The sequence below is a fragment of the Gracilinanus agilis genome, chromosome 1, assembly GCF_016433145.1.
Source record: "Gracilinanus agilis isolate LMUSP501 chromosome 1, AgileGrace, whole genome shotgun sequence".
Taxonomy (NCBI): Eukaryota; Metazoa; Chordata; class Mammalia; order Didelphimorphia; family Didelphidae; genus Gracilinanus; species Gracilinanus agilis.
In genome coordinates this window covers 618,220,341-618,240,465 of record NC_058130.1, presented here as the reverse complement: position 1 = coordinate 618,240,465, position 20,125 = coordinate 618,220,341, and the positions used below count along the sequence as shown (strand labels likewise).

General features: G+C 41.1%; 1 protein-coding gene across 3 annotated transcripts in view; it reads right to left on the bottom strand.

Moving 5' to 3' along the window:
• Positions 1-1,805: 1,805 nt before the first annotated feature.
• SLC22A23 (solute carrier family 22 member 23) overlaps positions 1,806-20,125 on the bottom strand; it is a 274,005-nt gene continuing 255,685 nt past the window's right edge. For all 3 annotated transcript variants that reach the window (XM_044668041.1, XM_044668059.1, XM_044668049.1), the window contains 2 exons: positions 19,146-19,269; positions 1,806-3,560 (listed from right to left, as the gene is read on the bottom strand). In XM_044668041.1, coding sequence (XP_044523976.1) covers positions 3,203-3,560; positions 19,146-19,269 — 482 coding nt within the window. In that variant the 3' untranslated portion in view covers positions 1,806-3,202. The remainder of the gene's footprint in view (positions 3,561-19,145; positions 19,270-20,125) is intronic.

Sequence of the window (20,125 nt, the reverse complement as noted above, 5' to 3'; positions counted from 1 at the left end):
ATCCCTCCTTTCCACTGCCTTCTCCCTCATCCCCCGGCCTCAAAACCCAAAAAAAGAGCCAGGACTCTGCTTGTAACTCCTGCCACTTTTAAATTCCTGTCGTAAATCCATCCTGTTGTTTGATATGTTTTAGCGTTATTTTTTTCCTTCTGTTCATTGGCTCTGTTTCTTGGATGTTGTCTTTTGTTATTGTTTTTCTAAGTTAAGAGAGTAGAGACCCTGAAACAAGAGGGGCTCTATAAAGCACTGTATATGACTCCAAGAGATGACGGGCAGCTCAGGAGCATGGACAGCTTGAATACGTGTTATCTGAAAAAAATCCACGGGATTCAGCCCGCAGTTTCAAGAATGCTTGTTAACTAAAAAGCTGTTACAGTAAATGGATTGCAAGGTGTACCAGCTCTGAGTGTGTGTGTGTGTGTGTGTGTGTGTGTGTGTGTGTGTGTGTGCGTGTGTGTGCAAGCACACACATGGATAGGTGCCCAGATGTCCAGTCTGTGGTCCAAAGAGCTCTTGCTGACCGCCCCTTCCCTCTTGTGTCTGATGCTCTCTTGCTTCAAGGCCACGTCTGTATTTTTCATATACTTACATGGATTTTGTTGCCATGTGATTTTGTCCCAAGTACTCTATAAAAGGCAAAAGGTATTTCACAAGTTTGGCACGTGAAGACTGCACACATCTAAAGAAAGGCCTTTTTCAAGGTGAATGCAGACTGAAAATTTGCAACATGGAACAAAGGAGACCCAACTTTTAAGTCATACAAGCAACTACAGAGGGTAAGAACAGTCATACAAAGCAGCTGTAGTGGAGCTGAAAAATCAGCTGTGTAACGACAGCCCGTTTCCCCGTCGATCAGTTATTACTGGGTTTCTTTTTTAAAGTCCATCATCTGCTCCAGTGTTTCTTGGGAGAGTTTTTTAAGAACCCAGATGTGTATCCTCTTTCTCCATGGCAGCAGTAGGCTTTTGTGTTTCAGACACGGTTTAGAAAACACTCCCCACTTCGGTCTGCCTTCTTCCCTCTTTGATTCACACCTCCCCAGCCTGGCGCCCCCTGGCACCGAGGAACAGCTCACTCCTCCGCTACCTACTGCTCAGCCCGCTGTGCCACTTTAGGAGGACAAAGGGCAGTGGGTGTCGACAGCAGGCACAGGGATGAGGTAAGGGGTGAGGGTGGGAAAACGGAGGACACACGAACCCCTTTTCTGGGTGCTTCAACATCAAGCTACATAGCAGTTGGCAGAAACGTGGCTGCCTAATACATAGTACCCATTCTGGCACTTAGACCATTGGAAGAACTAACTTTGCCCCAGGACAAAGACATACATAACACAGGGTGTCGACTAGGACAGAAAAAAAAAACCAAAACTTCTTGCTCAGGGAAAAAACTCCAGCTTGATCTTTCTCTGAGCTTGACCAAGTTAAGAACCAAAGGTTGTCAGTAATTAGGCATCTGTGGAGCTGTGTGGAAATGGGGTTAGTAGGTTAATTGCTTGCTGTTACTACAAAGGGGCATCACATCTGAGTCCCCCAAAGTTCCTTTTTTAGTGGGCTAAAATAGGATATGAGATTTTAGTGGCTAGCCTTAACGTCATCCCACAAGACTGCTACATCCATCTCTACGTTGGGGATGGCTTATAATGACAGAAGGCCAAGGAATCTGTGGATAAATTTTGGGAAGGTGCAAAATGGCCTCCATATGCATACGATAGTTAAAACTACCCATGAGATTTTTTTTTTTAGGGGATTGGGGTGTGTGTGTGGGGGGGTAGAGTTAAAATCCAGCATTCATTTTATTAAAAAATATTTTGTTTTTATTATTTTGTAGAATTTCCTTTTTCTATCCTCTCTTTTTTTCTTTTTCTTTTTCTTTTTTTTGGGGAAGGATCTGGATAGAAAATAGACCGATTTGAGTTTCATCTCTCTTTCCTGCCCTGCTTGTGCCCTGATATGCAGTGAAGTGGACAAAGATTGGGAGAAGCCACCTGGAGGCTAATCCATGTGTCAGAAAATTATCAATCACTAGTTGATAGTAAAACATAAGCAAGTGTTTTCTCCCAGGGTGTGTGCTCTAAACATGTATACCTGGTAAGGTTTTTGTACCACCTTCCCTCTGTTTGTTTACTATCATCGTCAGCGTCACTTTTCGTTCTCATCTGAGGATTAGAAAGCAGCCACTCTTCTTTCAAGTAGAGTCTGTCTGCGGCTGATCCTGCTAATGATGGAGGGAGATTTTAGCTGAAAGGCGTCTGGGTAGGGGCCATGAGTCTCAGGTTCTTGATGCCATGTCCTGCCCCAGTAAATCGCTTCATTAGGCAGCCCTGGCATCAGAAAACTGGGTCCACAGCCATTGGTTTGTCTTCATTTTGAATGAAATGCTTGGGATCTTTCCCAAAGGAGCTTCAAAAGCCATTATTCAATACAAAAGAACCATCCTGAAAGAAGACCCACATACCTGCTTTATTGGGATTTATGAACTGCTTGCTCTAATTATGAAATGGGGAAAGTCTTACCTTACATGTAGAAAATGACGCTTCTTTTGTTTTAAACCACATACAGACTCACCATCAAAACCTAATGAATTTTACTCCCCCCTCCCCATCTAAAATGTAGTCAGTTTCATTCACAACAGTGTCATTTGCTTATATGCAACAGCCGGCAGCCGCCTTAGGGTTTGGGGACAGGGAGAAATCGCTTTTTGCTCTTCTGGGTAGTAGTTGTGTGTTCATCTTCTCTAGAAAAGATGCCTCCTTAGGTTTGGTTTGCTTGTTTGTTTTGAAAAGTCTCTTCCTTGGAATGGCTGTGCCTCTCCTTAAGAGAAGGGTCATTGTACTTTGTGATTAATGAGAGGAAAAGGAAATAAAGTGCTTCTTGTAAAAATGACCAAAATAAATACAAACATTTAGAGGCAGAAAAAGAAAGTCTTTGAAGGGATCTCTCCAGCCAGTTCCTTTCCTCAAATACACCATCTTGTTGCTTTCCAGTCAGCAGAAATTTCCTCACACCGGTTGAAAGTGTCCTGTAGATTAAGTGGCTTTAGCAGCGGATTTGACCTTTCCTTTCCTTTCCTTTCCTTTCCTTTCCTTTCCTTTCCGGAGTTGGCCGTACCTGCCGTCGTTACAGGTCTGTAAACCTGTGCCAGACAAAAAAAGAAAACCCGACCCCCGAGGGCTCCCTCTTCTGAAGTGACCAAGCCAGCCCAGTTACATGGACTTCATCCCGTTTGCCGTGGCGTTTTCGGGCAGCCCGTCCCCCATGGCGACCACGTCGTGGAGGCCGGAATAATCCTTGAGTTCTGAGTTTGTGAGCAGGAGGGGTTGCTCTCCCTTCTTGTGGGGCAGGAGGGGCTGCCGGGTGTAATGTTCGCCGTTGAGGATGTTCTCGGGCAGGTTCTGGTTCCTGCTCTCCGGCAGGAGGAGGATACAGATGATGCAGATGAGGGTACAGCAGGCAAAGATGATGTGGTGCAGGAAGTAGCCCTTCTGGTTGTGCAGCTCTATGATCGGGGCGGTCAGCATGCCGAAGCCGGCGCTGGCCAGGACCAAGCCCAAGCCTCCGCACCTGCTCAAGGGACGGGAGACAAGAGAAGAGGCTTCAGAAGGACGCCGCTCTTTGTAGCTGACCTAGCACTTTTCTGGACGTCTGAGTCCCCTGAGGCAACCTCCCTCCTCCCCCTACTTTTTTCTTTTTCATTTCAGAAAGTTTGTTAAAGCCAAAGAAGAATTCCTTAACCACTTCAAATACAAAAATCAATGGAATGGGCATACTTTTTTCAGTAAAAAAAAAATATTTTATGGAAAGTTTGCCAGTCAATTTCTGGGTAATTTACAGTAAAAATACCTTTACACAGAGTGAACATATAAGCAGCTTCTCCCGACTTCCAACCCCAACTCCAGTGTTTCCCTAAATCATCTCTAGGATCAAATGTAAAATCCTGTTTGACATTCAGAGCCCTTCCCAATCTAGTCTTCCTCCACTTTTCTGGTCTGTGGACAGCTTTTACTCCCCCCAGCATACTCTTCAGCATAGAGACACTGAACTCCTTGCTGCTCCTCAAACAAGACACTTCCATCTCTGTTGCTGGGTGTTTTCACCATCTGTCCCCTCAAGCCATGAATGTTCTTCCCCCTCATCTCTGCTTCTGGATTCCTTTATTTCCTTCAAGTCCCAGCTAACATCACACCTTCTACAGGGAAGTCTTTCTCCATCCCTCTTTAATTCTAGTGCCTTCCCTGTTGATTATTTCCCAAATATCCCATATGTAAGTAGTTTGATGCCCTTTCTCAAGATTTGACCATTTGGGTAGCATAGTGGATAGAGAGCCAAGCCTGGAGTTGGGTTCAAATGTGGCTCCAGACACTTTCTATCTGGTGTTACTTTATCCTGATTGCCTAGTCCATGCCACTCTTCTACCTTAGAATTGATATTAAGACAGAAAGGTAAGGGTTTAAAAAAAAAAAAGAGAGATCTGACTACCTGGTTTGTTCAAGATTTGACCATCTAGCTGTGTGATCCTGGGCAAGTCACTTAACTGCTATTGCCAAGCTCTTACCACTCTTCTGTCTTGGAACCAATACACAGTATTGATTCTAATACAGATTAAAAAAAAAAAAGATTTGACCACCTGGTTTGTTCAAGATTTGACCACTTAGCTATGTGACCTTGAAGAAGTCACTTAACTTCCATGCCTAGCCCTTACCACTCTTTTGCCTTGGAACCAATACAAGGTATTAATTCTAAGACTGAAGGTAAAGGTTAAAAAAAATTTTTTTTGACCACCTGGCTTATTCAAGATTTGACCACTTATCTATGTGATCCTGGGCAAGTCATTTAACTCCTACTGCTTAAGCCCTTACTATTCTTCTGCCTTGGAATAGTATTGATTCTAAGACTGAAGAAAGTAAGGGTTAAAAAGAAAAAAGATTCCACCATCTGGTTTAAATGTTGTCTTTCCCATTAGGTTGTGAACTCTTCTAAGGAGCCAAGAGACCTGAGTTCAAGTGCTGAGTCTTGTCCATACTGGCTGTGTGATACTGGGTAAGTTTTTTAACCTCTTAGTGCTCAAGGCAACTTTTGAGATTATAAATTGCAGAGAAATTGCCAGGCACCTGCACTGATAGAGGAATTTCCTTATGTAGGAGTTCTCTTTATGGATGAAACCACAAGTCTAATTCCTAACTTGAATATCATGCAAAGGAAAAAAATCCTTATTTTTAAACATATTTTTGCAACACCTTAGTAAATCTGGGGTGGGGCAAAGGGAGAAGAGAGCAAGTCCAGGAATAGATCTGGAGCAGAAAGGAAGAGGTAGTTGCACAAATTATGTGTACAAATTGTTATTACTGGTCTTGATGGATAGAGACATGGATGGAGCCTATGAAATAGGCAGCACTAACAGCAGGGTGGAAGTGGGCCTCCCATATTATTAAATATTATTTTTAGAAGGTCAAGATATATTTCTTCAGGTGAGCCTACAAAGTGATACTTTTTTGTCCTTAAGGCACAATTGGATACTACTCAATGCAACAGGAGTGAGAGTAACCATTATTAAAATGAAGACGGCACTAATGTGACTTGTAAATATAAGATGATAATTATTGGGAGATAGTAGGAAAACCATTGATTTGTAATAATTATCAACAAATCTTTGTTGCTGAAGTGTGAGTAGATAGGGAGCAGCCACTTAGGTCCACACCTCCATTTTTCGCTTATTCTTCCCTTTCATAACTGTTCATTTACAATGTAGACCAAAGCCCTTGGACATGGGCAGCCTGCACTACAGGAAATCAGTATGGGATTCAGGGGCTGTTGTATAGGAGTCTGTGTCCTGGGATTAATTTTTACAAAGCAAGACTTTGTGCAGAAGTTAAAAAGGAGAAGCTAAAATGTGGAGGATGCTATTTTCTGGGGGTTGTGGGGTGGAGAACAGGTATTTTCTTAGCAAGGGGCACTTTGGTGTAATGAAAAGAGCTCTGGCTGGGCACAGAGATAGGAGAGACCTAGGTATAAAATCCCACCTTTGATACTTACTGACTCAGCTTCTTTAAACCTCAGTTTCCTCATCTGTTAAATGGGGGTAAAAAGAGTACCCACCTCACAGGGTGGTTACAAGGATCAAATGAAGATCATGGATGTAAAGTGCTTTAGATATCTTAAAGTCTTACATCAGTATTAGCTATCACTATTGTAATACTAGGTGCCCCTCCAGCCCAAATTCCATAAGCTATTTCTACTTGTGCTGTGCTCTTGGATAAGTAATTTGATCTCTACAGGCCTCAGTTTCCTCATTTGAAAAACAAGGAGATTGAATGTGATGAATTCTAAGTTTCTCTTCTAGCTCCAAGATCCTATGTTCCTACATGGGCAGGTAAAATCATTTAAATAAATGGGCAGATAAAATCTGGAAGCTCAAAATATAAAGTTCTGCATAATTCAATGCCTCTATTAACAAATAATTAATAACAAATTAACAAATAACACTTCCACCTAAAATAGCCACTTAGATATGACATTGTCCATAAGCTCAGGAAGCCTTTGTGACATACCACATATTCGAGGGAACAGATTCATCATCTCCCAGGCCTCTGTTAATAATAATAGTAATATAACAATAATGTAGCTAGCATTTATATAGAACTTTAAAGGTTTGCAAAACACCTTAACAAATGTTTTCTCATTTTGTCCTAATAATTCTATAAGGTAAGCACTATTATTATTATCCCTATTTTGCAGAGGAACCTGAGGCACCCACAAGTTAGTATCTTGCCCAGAGATACACGATGACTAAATGTCTGAGGCTGGATTTGAACTTAGGTCTTAGCTCCATCCACTGTGCTAGCTAAGCTGTCCCTGATAACACCAGTTCAGGCTTCTTCTTGGAGAGGAAGAGAAATAAACTCAGCCTCTCTCTGGATCAGCAGGGGCAAGCAGAGTAACTGACTCCACATTTCTTAAAGCACGGAATGCCCAAATGTGCTTTGATCTGCAGAAATATATAGGACACAGACAATACTGAGACATATGCACATATTGCAGTCTGGTCATTGTCCTCAGTTGAAGGAAATGAAATCTGCTCAACTTTGTGCTTGGAGCGGGTTTATTCCCAGCAGAAAAACAATCTAAATGGAGCATTCACTCAGTAAGACGAAAAAGAGAAACAATTCCAGAGAAGGGACTTTTTTGCTTGCCATTATTCTTAACTGGTCTATTAGTTTAAGACCCAGACCCGCACAGGTCTTCCAGGCTTGGCGGTCAGTCTTTTATCTCCAGTTTCATGCTTCCTCTCTTTGTTTCTAGTAGTAAATAAAACATACGAATCTACAGAAGGGCTGAGGAGGACATAATATAATATGTCAAATATTTACTAGGTGCAGAGAGGGAGTTTTGTTCCACAGGGGTATCTCAAAGGAGAGGCTGGTCTTAAGCCAGAAGTAGTGGAAGTAGAAAGAGAACGTGATTAGTTGAGTGTATCCTTAGAGCTTTTGGAAGAAAAGTGTCCAGGGAGCCAAAAGGGGCCCCCAAATGTCCTAATAATAACGAGGGAGATTCCATTCCTTTTTCTCCCAAGCCTGGGCCCCAGGAACTGGAAATAGGGGGAGTCCATGCTTCTCAGGTCTGCTGTGAAGGCACCTCCCCATCCTTTAATTCACAAAAAGGAAGAGAAGTTCCTGGGTAAAAGGTCTTGAGTGTAACTAAAGGCAACAGTTGTGATTTACGTTTTTCCTAGAGGAGCAATTTCCTTAATTCTTCATTTAAGCCCCTGCTGCCCTTCCCTAGCCCAACAACTGTAGCATGGAGCCAGGGTGGCCCTGGGGATCTTTAAGACTCTGGACCAAGGCTTTTCTGGTGTTCTTGAATGCTAAATGCATTTCCTCAAAGCAACCTGATGACATATGGGGGTTTGGGATCTATCCTATCTCAGCAATCTTAGTTAAGTAAGTTAAATAGACTTTTTTTTTTTTTTTTGGATTGGCCTCCTGCCATCTTGGATAACAACAACATTTCTATGAAAACATCCATTCAGGGTTCCAAATGACCAACTTAAAACTGAACTTTTGGAACACAATAACTCTTTTGTAAGCTGGCATAAGAGATAGCAGCTTGTACTGAGATAAACTCTCTGCATTTCTCCACATCGACACTAGAGGCCAGGCTTAGTTCACATTTCTTGGGGAAAATGATCCAACCTTGGTCATTACTTACAAAACTTCAGAAAGTGCAGCCACACTAAGAGGGCCATTTCCCCATAATGGCTCTTTGCTACTTTTAGAGCCAATTTGAAGTTTTTTTTAAAAAAAAAATGATCTATTTATTTTGACAACTGTCCATTGGCCGCCATTTTGCTGTTTGCAAATGTCACTGGACTTTTCTAAATGCTTCAGATTCAACTGATGCTTGGCGTCACCTGGTTGGGAATCAACTCCACCGACTTAGTCTCTCTTTGCCTTACCCAATGACTATCTTCATGTGTCCGAACAACTCATCTCTTTGGTGGTCACGTTTCTGAGATGCTCACTGGGTCTGTGCTCTGCTGTTGTGCTCCAGTGGAGTCTTGAAGACCCCCAGGGCCATCCTGACTCCATGTTATTGGGCTAGGGAAGGGCAGCAGGGGCTTCAATGAAGAATTAAGGAAATTGTTCCTCTAGGACAAATATAAATCACAACTGTTACCTTTAGTTACACTCAAGACCTTTTACTCAAGAACGTCTCTTCCTTTTTGTGAACTGAAGGATGGGGGCGTACCTTCACAGCAGACCCATTTTGCTGTTTAGAAGCATTCGACCCTTTGTGACCCCATGGACCATACTGGAGGGGGTGACCATTTCCTTCTCCAGTGGATTAAGGCAAACAGAGGCTAAGTGACATGCCCAGGGTCACAGGGCTAGTAAGTGTCTGAGGCTGGATTTGAACTCAGATTTTACTTTATTCATGGAGTAACTATCTGCTTCCTAGGCAAATGGGCTAAAAGATTTTCACAAGGTCTCAGAACTAGTGTCAGAGACTGGATTTGAACTTGTGTCTTCTGGACTCTAGACCTGAGTATCCACTGAGCTACAGAGCTGCCCCTTATACCTATTTTATAGATGAGGAAATAAACAGAAGGACTAAAAGTCTTAAGTGGATTCCAACCCTGAACATCCTGCTGATCTTTGTCACTTAGTCATACATTGCCTTGCACCATTATTCAACATTTTACAAGTGTATATCTTGAGAGGAGCTGTGTCTTGCGTGTGTGTGTGTGTGTGTGTGTGTGTGTGTGTGTGTGTGTGTGTGTGTACATGCCATATCTAGCTCTGTGTTCAATACATAAATACTCGGTGGATCAATAAAACCTATTCCTTTCCATCACTGAATCTTTAAGTCAGGGATTCCTTGCTATTGGGTCTCTTAGAGAAAACGAAGCTTGTCAAGAGGGGCAGCAAAATGGTTCTGTGGACAGAGTCAGGCCTAGAGCAGGGAGGTTCTGGGTTCAAAACTTCCCTCAGACACTTCTTAGCTCTGTGACCCTGGGAAAGTCACTTAATCCCAATTGCCCCACACTTACTCTTTTTCTGCCTTGGAACCAATACTTAGTATTGATTTTAAAACAGAAGGTAAGGATTAAAAAAAAAAAGAATATAAGTAATATTTCATAAATAACATTATCCTAATGAAATATAATTAACAAAATTCTAGCTATGTTGAGAAAAGAAAAACAAAATCTTTAGCTAAGTAGGGGGAATTGTTATGGGGTGAAGAAGACCTGAGTTTAAATCTTGCAGCAGTCACTTAACAGCAGTATGACCCTGGGAAAGTAATTTAACTTGCCTGCCTTGATTTCCTTACCTGTAAGATGGGATAATAGTAGCACCTACTTCCCAGGGTTGTAGTGAGACTCAAATGAGATAAAAGATGTGAACTGATTTGCAAATATTAAAGTGCCATGCTAGCGCTAGCTATTGTTACAGTTATGCACTTTTACAGTAAATGCTAAAATTTATCCTTTTTCTGATTGAACAGGGCATATAGGAACATTTGCTAACAAGCCAAAGGGTGAGTATTGGGACCAAAAATATTTGAGGACTCAAACTTAAAGTTACCATCTACTATTTGACTTTATCGAGTCATCATCTTTTGGAGATTTTGAACAGATTCCAAATATCACCAAGCAGAGAAACATTCCCATGTTCCCAATCACTAGATTTTCCTCTCCATCATTAATCAGAGAATGTGATCATTTTAGAGTAGAAGCTGGAAAGTAAGGGCTTTGGGATCCCCAGGACCTGGCCCTTCTGAGCCAATCATTCACCCACCCAGCAGATTGTGGATGGTTTTGCTGGGCTGAATCAATCAAATATCAAGTGTTCACTGAGCACTTTCCAAAATGATTCTACTCTACTTTTACACAGAAGGGCTACAGAAGTACTTTCAATCACAACTGAAGTCAGAAGACCTGATTTGTCTACTCAATTGCTGCATGACCTTGGGGAATCCCCATTTCCTCATCTTTCTAGAGGGGTTAATAATACTTGCTTTTTGTGTTTTTTCAAGGCTTAAATGATATACTGTTTGCGAAGTACTTTGAAACAATAAAGGAATGTATAAGTGTAAGCAATGATTATTAGAGTGGTTGGGCAAAGTCACTTTATCTTATTTGCCTCAGTTTCCTCATCTGTAAAATGAGCTAGAGAAGGAAATGGCAAACCACTCCAGTGTTTTTAAAAATCTCAAACAGGGTCACAGAGTCAGAAGTGACTGAAACGACTGAACAACCACAAATAATAGAACTAGATGCGGAACACCTAGGTCTTCAGGCTCCTTTTCCAGTTTTTTTTTTTTTTTTTTTTTTTTAGGTTATTCCATAGTCATGTTCAGCGACATTAAAAAAAACAACAAACCACCACCAAGGAGAAAATAAGCAAAGCAGAAAACACTCAATCTGCTGCTGCTGAGCTTATAACCCAGTTGGGTAGGCAATACATAGACACATATAACTAGAGAACAACTGCGAGATAATATTGCATAAAATATGGGTGTACAAGTGCTAGGGGGAAGGAGAGATGAGTGGGTGGAGTTATTTTGGGAAGTTTCTTGGAGGAGGAGAGTTTTGAGCTAGATCTAGAAGAGATGGGAGGGTGTTCAGGGGAAAGGAATAAAGTGCTCGAGGCCATAGATAGGAATGAGCAAGCTGTGTACAAATGATTCAAAGGAGAGGTGGAAGAATTTGGCTCTGAATATGAGAAGGGCCACTGAATTAGTCTCACCAACAATTTCATGCCTTTTCACACTCTTCTCACCAGATCGTGGAATCACACTGCTAGAGGTCAGTTAGTCTAACCCCATTAGTCTATGGATGAAGAAACTGAGGCTGAGGGAGGGAAAGCAACTCCTCTAAAGTCATGCGGTTAATTAATTAGGGACAAAGCAATCCAGATTTCATGGTTTCCAATTTATAATACCATATATGGCCTCTTTTTTTTTCTCTTCTTCCCCCCCCCCCCCGCAGGGGAAAAAGATTGCAAAAATTATTCTGATGGACTATAATAGCAGCTGATGAAATAGTTGTTGGGCAGCGGCTGGGGTACTTTATTGTAGCAAAAGACTGAGAAGACAGTTGGGTTCAGGAGGGCCTCTCAAAGACATTCCATTCCAGATCAAAGGAATAGTATTGTTTCAGCCAGATATGGTCCCAATCTATTTCCTTGCTACCCAGACTCAGGCCAGGTGCCCTTAAACAATTTTGGAGCCTCTGAGCTTTGTTATTTGTTTGCTACCTACTATGGTATAGTGATGAACCTCCCTACCTGTCATGGAGGATGAAGTTTGATTCCGTAATGGGGAACCACCAGGGCAGGGTAGTGAAGTAGCTAGAACGTCAGGCATGGAGTCAGGAAGAAATGAATTCAAATCCAGCCTCAGACACTTACTGGCTGTGTAATTCTGGGCAAGCCACTTAACCCTAGTTACCTCAATTTCCTCTTTTGTAAAATAAGTTGGAGGAGGAAATGGCAACCACTCTAGTATCTTTGCCAAGAAAACCCCAAATGGTGGGTTTATATTTTGAGGTTTTTGTTTTATAAGATAACTCACTTACAAAAATGAATTATATAGAAAAAAAACATAAAAAAATAAATGTTTATCCCCCTCCCAAAAAAAGAAACCCCCAAGTAGAATTCTAAAGACTTGAACACAATTGAAACAACTGAACAGCAATGGCTAATAACCTTCTTCCTCTTGCTTCCCTCTCTTTCTCTGTATTAATCAATCATGAGACATATAGCAGATTATCAATAGCCTCTGCTTCCCAATATCTTGTCCCTATTCTCCTCAACTGTACTATGCCCACGTCCTACTCCCCTCCTCTTTTCATCATGCCCTCTGGAATTCCTGTTCTAGAGTTAACAAATTTACCTTTCTCCTAGATCTTGTTTTCTCACACACCTTCCGTCTATTAGCCCTCCCTGAGACCCGACTTTCCCTTGATGACAGCATCTCCAAGCATCCTCTCTAGCCCTGGCTCTGCCTTCTTTCCCACTCCAACGCAATGGTCCTAGAACAGGAGTCAGAGTCATCTCCTCTGCTACTTGCAGATCTTCCCCTCCACAGTCAAAATGTTTAAAAAAAAAAAAAGTTTCCCATTCTGAAAACTGGTGGCAGTTGTATACCAGTAGCCCCAAAGTCATTCTTCTTCCTTTCTCAAGGAATTCAGAACTCAGCATCTTCCTAATCCCTCCAGTTACTCTACTTATACTACGGAACTTCAGCATTCCCATTCTTGCTTCCCTAACTTTCCAATTCTTTTTTAAAAAAATTTTATATATTTAATAATTTATATATAATATAAATTAACATAATTTATATATTTAATTTTTTAATTTTAATTTTTTTAATTAAAAAAAATTTTTAAACCCTTAACTTCTGTGCATTGNGCTAATAACCTTCCTCCTCTTGCTTCCCTCTCATTCTCTGTATTAATCAATCATGAGACATATAGCAGATTATCAACAGCCTCTGCTTCCCAATATCTTGTCCCTATTCTCCTCAACTACTATGCCCACAACCTACTCCCCTCCTCTTTTCATCGTGCCCTCTGGAATTCCTGTTCTAGAGTGAACAAATTTACCTTTCTCCTAGATCTTGTTTTCTCACACACCTTCCATCTATTAGCCCTCCCTGAGACCCGACTTTCCCTTGATGACAGCATTCCCAAGCATCCTCTCTAGCCCTGGCTCTGCCTTCTTTCCCACTCCAATGCAATGGTCCTAGAACAGGAGTCAGAGTCATCTCCTCTGCTACTTGCAGATCTTCCCCTCCACAGTCAAAATGTTTAAAAAAAAAAAAAGTTTCCCATTCTGAAAACTGGTGGCAGTTGTATACCAGTAGCCCCAAAGTCATTCTTCTTCCTTTCTCAAGGAATTCAGAACTCAGCATCTTCCTAATCCCTCCAGTTACTCTACTTATACTACGGAACTTCAACATTCCCATTCTTGCTTCCCTAACTTTCCAATTCTTTTTTTAAAAATTTTTATATATTTAATAATTTATATATAATATAAATTAACATAATTTATATATTTAATTTTTTAATTTTAATTTTTTTAATTAAAAAAAATTTTTAAACCCTTAACTTCTGTGCATTGGCTCCTAGGTGGAAGAGTGGTAAGGGTGGGCAATGGGGGTCAAGTGACTTGCCCAGGGTCNACATACATACATACATACATATATATATGTATATATCCATCTTATTTTTTCTCGATAACCTCATCAACTCCTTTGGATTTAATCCTATCATCTTTATGAAGATAATATACAGACATATATCTAACTCTAGGCTTTTCCCTGAGCTTCAGTCTCACAACTGCCTATTAGATATTCCAAACTGTTTTGGAGACATCTGAAATTCAGGATGTGAAAAAGTGAATTTATTATCTTTTCCCTCAAACTCTTCCCTCTTCCAGACTTCTCTATTTCTTTTTCAGGTACCACCATTCTTCTAAGTCCCCAAGCTTCATAAACTTGTATTATCTTCATCTCCTCACTCTCCCTTACCCTATATATCCAGTCAGTCATCAAATCTTAGCATTTCTATCATCTCCTCCTCTTTCTTAGCAGGCCCATTTTCTGAATTCATCCAGTTACCATTTTACTTCAGGTCATTATCATCCCTTTCCTAGAAGATGATTATAGCACCATCCCAATTGGTCTGATTGCCCAAAGTCTTCCCCACTCCAGGCCATTCCAAGCACTTCTGCCAAAGTAGTTTTCCTAAAGTTCAAACTGGTCCATGCCCACTTCTTTACTTAATTAACTCCAGTGGCTCCATATTGCCTCTAGTATAAAATATAAATGCCCCTGTTTAGCTATTGAAGCCCTTTGTAGTCTGCCCTCAATCTTTCTAGCCTTTGCTGGCCATTATGTTCCCTTCTGTCCTCTGAGATGCAGTCAAACTGGCCTTCTCTTCTTCCATCTATCTCCCATGTGCTCCTTCCTCATCTCTGCCTCACAGCATCCCTCTTTTCCTTGAAGATGTGGCTCAAGCATCACCTTCTACAGTGGAGCTTTTCATGATCTCTTTCCCCTAGATGCTAGGGACCCTTCTCAGATAACCTTGGGTTAAAACTACTTTGTATTTATTTTTTATCTATTTCTGTATGTACTTGTTTCCCCAATTAGAATGTATGATCTTTGAAAGAACAGATTGTTTTATCCTTCGCCTTTGTATTCTTAGCACCTGGCATAATGCTTGGCACACAGTAAATGATAAATCCTTACTCCCTGACTGAATTTCTGGTGCCACTTGGAAATCCTTAGCTCTGAGGCAGTGGGTCGGTGTTTGAAATGTAGGCCCACAAATACATTCTGCGGATCCCTTTGGAACCGCTTATTCCAAAATGCTAAGGTGAATCTGGGCCAAGGTTGAGAGTCCAGGTGCTGGTTCTCTGGAACAAAATCTTCAAAACTTCAAAAATTTCATTTTATACTAATGAGTCTTGATAGTCACTAAGAGGAAATGCTCCCGACCTTTTATAGTTCCAAACCCAGGAAAAGTATAGCTGAACGACTAAATGGTTGAGAGGTTTTCTGAGACGATTACTTATTGGTTATAATGTTTATATAATGTTCTTATGTTCTTAATTATTGGAAATATTTGTTGTTTGGAAGAAAAAATGTAAAGCTGTCCCTCTCTGCCATCATTATGGAAAAGGGTTGGCTTTGTGTACAGAATTCCCGCTCCTCCTAGACAAATCACCCTCACCTGGCTGTCTTTGGCTTGGGCTGATTTATGTGAGAGGGAGTTAAGGAACGAGTAAAATGACAAAGGTGGAAAGGAGAGTGTTTCATTTCCAACATGCCCTAGTAGAATCCCAACCAGATGACCAGAGACTTCAAATTATCTCACCCTGGGATTTCCCTCAATGGCTGGGATCTCCTCTGCTTGGAGCATCCAACTATTCCTATGGCCATTTCAACCTGAAATAGCCCTCTTTAAGGCCAGCCTTACCACACTAACAATTTCTCTTGGGGCTTTTATTGTGTGGAAGGGTCCAAGATTGTCTTTATTCCTTCTTCCAGCTCTCTCTTCGTCCTCAGGGGGAAACTCTCTAACATTCTAGTGGAATGTAAACTTCGCGAGTGTGAGTGCAAGAATTGTTTTGTAACCCCAGTGCCCAGCACATAGTAGGCACTTAATAAATGTTTGGTAAATTAAATTGCTTTGGTCAGTTGCAAGCAAGGGGGAATGTAATGAAGAGTTAAAACTGAGCTCCTCATTTTGGCAAATCACATTTCGTGAGCTTGTGGACTAAAATAATTGTTTCAGATTTATGAAAAGGAGTAAGAGGGAAGCCGTGAAGTCTCTGGTTTAGCTTGCTAAGAAGAGAACTGCAATAACAGATAATAAGATCAATCAAGTCACAGTCCCAAAGTAAATCGAGAGAATCACTAGAAGAATAGAATGTAACCAGGTAAAAGAAAGGCAAGATATTGCTTGTCTCAAACCTACCAACCAAGATCAAATCTTGATTTGGGTTCCACTGATGACAGTCCTTACTTAGAACATTCCTTATTAGAACATGACAAAAATATTTAATTTAGAGGGAAAAACCTCAACTGAAGTTGATGTATTGACTTCAAATATTATGTCACTGTGGGCATGAAATAAACCACTTTCATGGGTTAGGCTGACTTGCTCAGGATGATCTGAGCAAAATGAATTACCTTGCACCTAATAATTGCTTTTTCTTTAAGGATATGACTTTAAAATAGTTTAAAAAAAAAACCCAACAGATACTGAAAAGCCTTCAGGCTTGGAATATATTGTAAAAATTCCAAGAGAATGAATCAAAATGAGGTCATGTGAAACTCTTGTCAGCATGATTATCTGAAAACTTGCAGGAAAAAGATACAAACTTTAAAAAAAAAGATCACTTAGCCCCAGAGGCTAAATTAATTGTTCTGTCCATAGCCTGCCCTGGGCTTGAGTTGGTCTGTATATATTTTAGTGTGGGAAAATTAGGCAAACAAGGTGAACTTAGTATTGAACTGGGTGTTTTAGCCAGAGCTTAATAATAACCTTAGTTCCTAATTTATGTCATAAATATAAGCACGATGTAGAAAAATGTAGTATTTGAAGTCAAGAAATCTAGGTTTTCATGTTGAAGTGCATGTTGGCTACAGGAGGGGATAGGGAGAAGGGGAGGGAATGAACATGAATCATGTAACCATTGGAAAAATATTCTAAATTAATTAAATTAAAAAAAGAAATCTAGGTTTTAATAATTCTAGATCCAAAAGCTTATACCTGGGTGACCATTTCCTGCCTGGGAAAATAATGGCACTACAGAATAGGTGGCCCAGTGGCCTAGAAGTCATGAAGACCCAAGTTCAGATCTGGGTTCAGATACTTATTAGTTGTGTGACCGTGGGCAAGTTGATTAAAACTGTGCCTCAGTTTCTTCATCTGTAAAATGAGCTGGAGAAGGAAATGGCAAACCACTCTGGTATCTTTACCAAGAAAACTCCAAACAGGGTCACAAAGAGTTGAACAAGACTAAAAAAACAATTGAATAACAACATGGAATAGTAGAGAGAATCCTATTCTCAGAATTATAAGACCTGGGTTCTAGTCCTGGCTCTGTCACTAGCTAGTTAGGAGATTTGGGGAAAGTTACTTAACCACTTCTAGTCTCAGTTTCCTTATCTGTAAAATGTAGATAACAATAAGGTACATATCAACTACCTGGAAGACTGTTGTGAGGAAAGTATTTTGTTAAACTTAAGGTGTTATATAAATACAAACTATTTTTTTGGATATTAATGGAATTGTTATATGAACAAAATTGTCAGAGCCACTTAAATAATAATAATTATGTTTTATATATATAGTACACACTCTCTGTGTATATATATATGTATATGTATGTAGTGCTCTAAGTGCTTTACAAATAATATTTCATTTGATCCTTAAGAAAAGTCCTGAGATAGGGCTATTATTATTCCCACTTTTCAGATGCAGAAACTGAGTCAAACAGAGGTGAAGTGACTTGCCCAATGACACCCAGCTAGTAAGCATCTGAGGCTGGATTTGAGCACAGATCTTCCTGACTACAAGCCTAGCACTGTATCTACTATAACATCAATATCAGAGGTAAGAAAGAACTTGGAGATTAGATGGTTCAGTGCCTTCATTTTATGGGTAAAAAAAAGTCCTAGAAAGAGGAAATGACTTGCCCACACCAAAAAAAGTATTTTGATAAATGTATTTCATTATAATTGATTTTTTTTTGTAACCTGATGTATCCCCCAGTAGAATGTAAGCTCCTGGAGGGCAGAGACTGCTTTTTATTTTTGTCTTTGCTGAATAAACACTTGTTAGATTGAATTGTCTTGTTTCTCAAGCCCAGTGCTCCCCACCTCCATCATTTGCAGTTTTTATTATGAATTGAGATAAGTGCTTGCAGAAGTCACTAACAGTAATTACATGGTCATTATTACATCCTTTGCAATTGTGATCTTGCTCTGTCAGGCATTCAAGGTCTAATCTTTCATGGTTCTGTGATGAAATAACTCAATAACTTCAAGCTTTGTTGAGTTTACCTCTATCTACTATTCAGTCTTGCCATTAGAAAATTAAAAAAAAATCACCGTGAAAGGGGCAGCTAGGTAGCACAGTGGAAGAGCACCCAGCCTGGAGTTGGGAGGTCCTGGGTAGCTGTGTGACCCTGGGCTAGTTATTTAATCCCAATTGTCTAGCCCTTACCTCTCTTCTGCTTTAGAATGAATACTAAGGCAGATGATAAGAGTTTTAAAGAAATCAATGTGAAAGTGACAATCTATAAAGGAAAATAAATTGAGGTCATGGTGTACATCTGTGATTTCATTGGTATGAGGAACTCCCAGATGAAGAAATCCTTTCTACTCATTCAGAGCAGCATCCTCCTTGCAGTGTCTTAGAGAATACCCTGGGACACTGCAAGGAGGATGCTGCTCTGAAGTGACTTTCTATGCCTATTTCATCTTGGGTGTAATCACACCATCAAGAATGGGGAAAGATAGGTTGCTTCTGCCCTCCCCAGTTAGCCAATCATAAGGCTTCTTTCTAAGATCACCATGCCCACTTTATACCCATGAAAGGCCAAAGCTCCTCCATTCCATCCCTCCCACTTCTTTGGAAGTTCTCAATTTCCCCCATTTTGCTTCGGGCACCAGCTTCTCAGGCACAGTCAGAGAAGGTTGTTCCTAAATGACCCAATTCATTCCCTTCCTCTCGCCAGCACAGCCTTGCGCTGTATGACACGACACCCTGTCCCCCTCCAGCTCCCACATCTCTCTCAGGTGCTAGACTCGCCTCTATTCTTGTTTTCAGGGTCAGAGCCGCAAACTCAGACAAACAAATGATGAAGCAGACGCGGCCAGTAGAGCGTGCCGCACCCAGGCAAATGAACTCGGGCTAGAGGCACGGAGGATGACTCAGGGATGAACTCCACCAAACACACAGGGGGGAGATGTCGCCAAGTCCCAGAGACGGGTCTACCGATCCCGGGCAATGAAACTCGAGCAAATCGGGATTCAAACCATTACCTAGAACGGGGAGAGACTCGTGGGGTCTGGAGACGGAGGGGGGCGGGGAAGAATGGCACCTCCGATGTTTTGTTTTCGAGGACTTACCTTATGACTGTCGGGGTGATCTCTGCACAGAAGAAGACGCTGAGGCTCCCCACTGCGTGTGAGGCGAACATACCCACGATGGAGAATGTGGTGGAGAATCTCTCTCTGACTTTTTCACTCATTCCTGAAGAAAAAAGGGAAGAGAGAGCAGTGAAGATGGGGAACCAAAGTGGGAATGGGGGGAGCAAGGGGAGAAAAGGCAGGGGGTGGAGGAGAGCCAAGAAAGATCCTTCTAAATGACCTTTCCTACTCTGTTAGTCTCCTATAAAACCCAGTCAAAACCTCAGGGAATTATGAGATCAGATGCCTCTGAGAGGAGGGTTTCATCACCTCTCCAGGACAGATAACTGAGCTTCCTTTGTGTGTTAAGAATGTGAGTGCTCATACAACTGTTGCAAATGACAGGAGCCTCTCCCAGCAGCCCTTATGAAAGACATAATTATTATACCAGGGATTGAGGAGTTATTGTGTTCTTATAATAGGGCAGTGACTTTCCTTTAAATTTTAGCACTCAAATTTTTTTTTTCATCCAGACAGAATGAAAAAAGCCCCAGAAATCCTTTTCCTTTTTGTCCCTGGCGTGGATAGTCCAAGGACATTCTCAGTTCTTGTAATTAAAGAAAATGAAAATTGGAATTTTCCCAATATGATGCAGAAATTCTACTTCTCCACACATGACCCAGAAGGACGTTGTGGCTCCGGGAGAGAACTGCTAAAATACACGGAACATCTTGGATGTTTATGGCTGTTGAGCCTACGTGTTTTAACCAGAAGCCAATCTCACGGTCAAGGCAGGATCCAGCCAGAAACATCTCCGTGCTTCTGGGGTTCATGGGCTACTGCCAGAATGGTGAGGCTCACGATTTGCAGCTACTATGAGAATGGTAAAGAAATCCCAGAGGCATCCATTCCAAAGAGGGCAAGGTCAGGGATGTCTAACTGGCAGTAATCTCACTGCATCACTGATCCCGACAAGCTCG